At 30.0% G+C, this 2,831-nt stretch overlaps 1 protein-coding gene across 1 annotated transcript; it reads right to left on the minus strand.

Annotated features, from left to right (window-relative positions):
- On the minus strand, nt 6-413 carry LOC109126924 (small acidic protein 1-like). Its single transcript, XM_019230869.1, has one exon. It carries the CDS (start codon nt 351-353, stop codon nt 165-167), a length of 189 nt encoding a protein of 62 aa, XP_019086414.1. The 5' UTR covers nt 354-413; the 3' UTR covers nt 6-164.

Raw genomic sequence — 2,831 nt, forward strand, 5'->3', positions numbered from 1 at the left:
TAAAATAAAAATAACAATCAGAAAAAGCACAATATAACATCCAAACCACACTCCTAAATCATGAGCTTAGGTTATTCAAATTACTACATCGGTTCAAGCAGAAATTACATAAAGATTACGGAAAAAAACACTGAAATCGTAGAGAAGAAATAAACCGGATTATTTCAGTTGATATCGGTGTCATCGAAATCATCGTCGAATTTGTTGAAGAAATCGGCGTCGGTGAGCTTGCTCTCTGAGATAAGTCCTCCTTCGTTGAGGATCTCCATAGCTTCGAGGTCATCAACGTCCATGGCCATCGAGGAGCCTGCATCATCCATCTCCGACAACATATCCAGCTGCATCGGCCTCATTTCTCTTCGTCTTCTTCTTCTTCTTCGGGAAAGATCTAAAAAGCTTACAGTGTGACTCTGTTGAAGTTGTTTTTCTACTTGTCGAGGTTTTATTCTTTAGGCCCAATTTATTTGGCCCATTTACTTCAAGGCCTGTGTTTGTCTGGGCTCTGGAGGTGGGCGATGATGGAACATGTTAACAATTTTAATCGTTTATTTAGTGGCACTGAATTTGGTAACTTAGCTGACTTGTTTGTTGAGTAGAAGAAAGTGGCTGAATATGTATGTGTATAAGTTTTTTCGTAAAAGTAAAAAAAATCTGTACTAATATTTTTTGAAGTATATTTGACAATCTACCCTTTTAATTGTACTTAATTACAGAAGGTTCTTGTAAAATAAATATTTTCAAATTTTATTCTATTTATATGAATCTCTCTACCCAATTCAAACAGAAATATATGATTCTTTTTTTTTTTGATTTTATATTTAAATTATTATATAATACATTTACTTAAATAAAATTTGTGATTTTTTTTTTGCATATGATGTGATTCAATTTTTTTTTTAAATAGGCATATATTGCTCAATCAATAAATAAAAATGTATATACAATATTCCATATCGCTTGAAAAAAATCGGACAATGGTTAAAAGGCATACTATATAATAAACCAAAATGATTTCAAATAAGAGTGAGCAGAGAGCTTGATTTATCAGACATTCAAATTTATAAATTTTTATTTGGTTTATTCCGGTTACTTTTTTAATTAGTTTAAACTTTTAGAAAATTAAAATATCATTAACTTAGTGTTACACGGGTAAAACATCATTTTATCATTTTGTCAATACTCTCAAATTTAGAGTAATAAATATATCAAATTAAATTAATATTATATAAAAATCAAATTGTTTGCGGCATACCGCGGATTAATTCATAAATTAACAATCAAAGTAAAATTATATAATCTTAAACATTAAACAAAACAAACAAAATTAACAATAAAATCAAATTAAAATTTAAAATTTTTATTTATAAATAACATGTCTTGCAGTACACCGCGGTTAAACTCTAGTTTAAAGTCATTCTTTTAACTACCAAAATCTCAGTAAGTTAGGTTAAAGTTAAATTCAGGATTGAATGATTGTGTCTCGTACAACTAATTCTTGCTAGTATAAAACATCTAATTTCAGATTTTATCTTGTATCCGACATGTTTCAGCACATATTGAAATAATTAAATTAATTAAACTATCTAAATAAAGACCGATGGATGTGTGATTGTATCTTTATATCTTGTTAATCACGAGATAAATCTATATGTTTAAGTTTTAAGACAAGGGAATGAGTTAATTTGTATATGGTAGTGTTAGCAGTGGTGGATCTAGAAATAATTTTTACCATGGTTATTAGACAATTAAAATATTAAATAATAAGTTTTCTAAAACTATAAATCTATAATCTTTACATTATGAAAAAAAACAATGGTAATATATATGCTACAGCCATAGGAGGAGTTTTTTAATTACTTTAGGTCAAACTGAAAATCAGTTTCCACCTTTTAGCCACCAGCTAAATTTTGGACAAACATATCTTTAAACCAAATTATATGCAGTTGGATTTGTTATATATATGTAGTTAGTGTAACCAATTTTTAGTCGGTTTAGTTAGCTACAGATATGTATAACTAAAAGGTGCAATATCACATTCTCTCACCATATACTCATAATTACAAATATACCCACCGTTGACCATAGTTATAGAGGTGTCAAACCAACCGTTGAACATAGTTATAGAAGTGTAAAAAATATAAGCTATGCATGTTGCAGTTTAGTGTACGTACATAACGTTTTTTTGTTTAATGTATGTTGTAGTTTGGTGTACGTACATAACGTTCTTGAGATTAGTGTACGTACATAACGTTCGTGAGATTAGTGTACATACAAAACGTTCTTTTGCTTAGTGTACGTCCATAAATCCGTTTTAATGAAGGACATTATTGTAATTTTGTAGTCATCTTCAACATATCTTCTTCTGCAACTCTAACTAATATTGTCGTTGTTGTTCACCGGAAATTTTCTCATGTTCTTCTTCTCATCAGAGTTCTACACACCCATATACATTAGAAATTTCCTCATCTTCTTCTCACCGGAGTTCTATACACCAAAACTCACCAAAAGTTTCCTCCACTTCTACTTCTCGCTGGAATTATACACACCCAAACTCATTGAATCTTCTAACACATCCAAACACACCGGAATTGTACACTTCCAACTCGCCGGAATTTTACACACCCAAACTCGTCGAATTAAGTAGCCTAAATATTAATCTTACCCAAGTTGCCTAATTTTTACTTGGGGAGATGGTGAACTTCATGTTCTTCTCTCTCTCTTTCTAGTTTTCTTAAGGATTAATTACATCCAATATTTAATTATTTTGTTGTATATAAACTAAACAATTGAAATTGTTTTTGCTAACTAAACTAAAAACTGGTTATCTGCTT

The sequence above is a fragment of the Camelina sativa genome, chromosome 10, assembly GCF_000633955.1.
Source record: "Camelina sativa cultivar DH55 chromosome 10, Cs, whole genome shotgun sequence".
Lineage (NCBI taxonomy): Eukaryota > Viridiplantae > Streptophyta > Magnoliopsida > Brassicales > Brassicaceae > Camelina > Camelina sativa.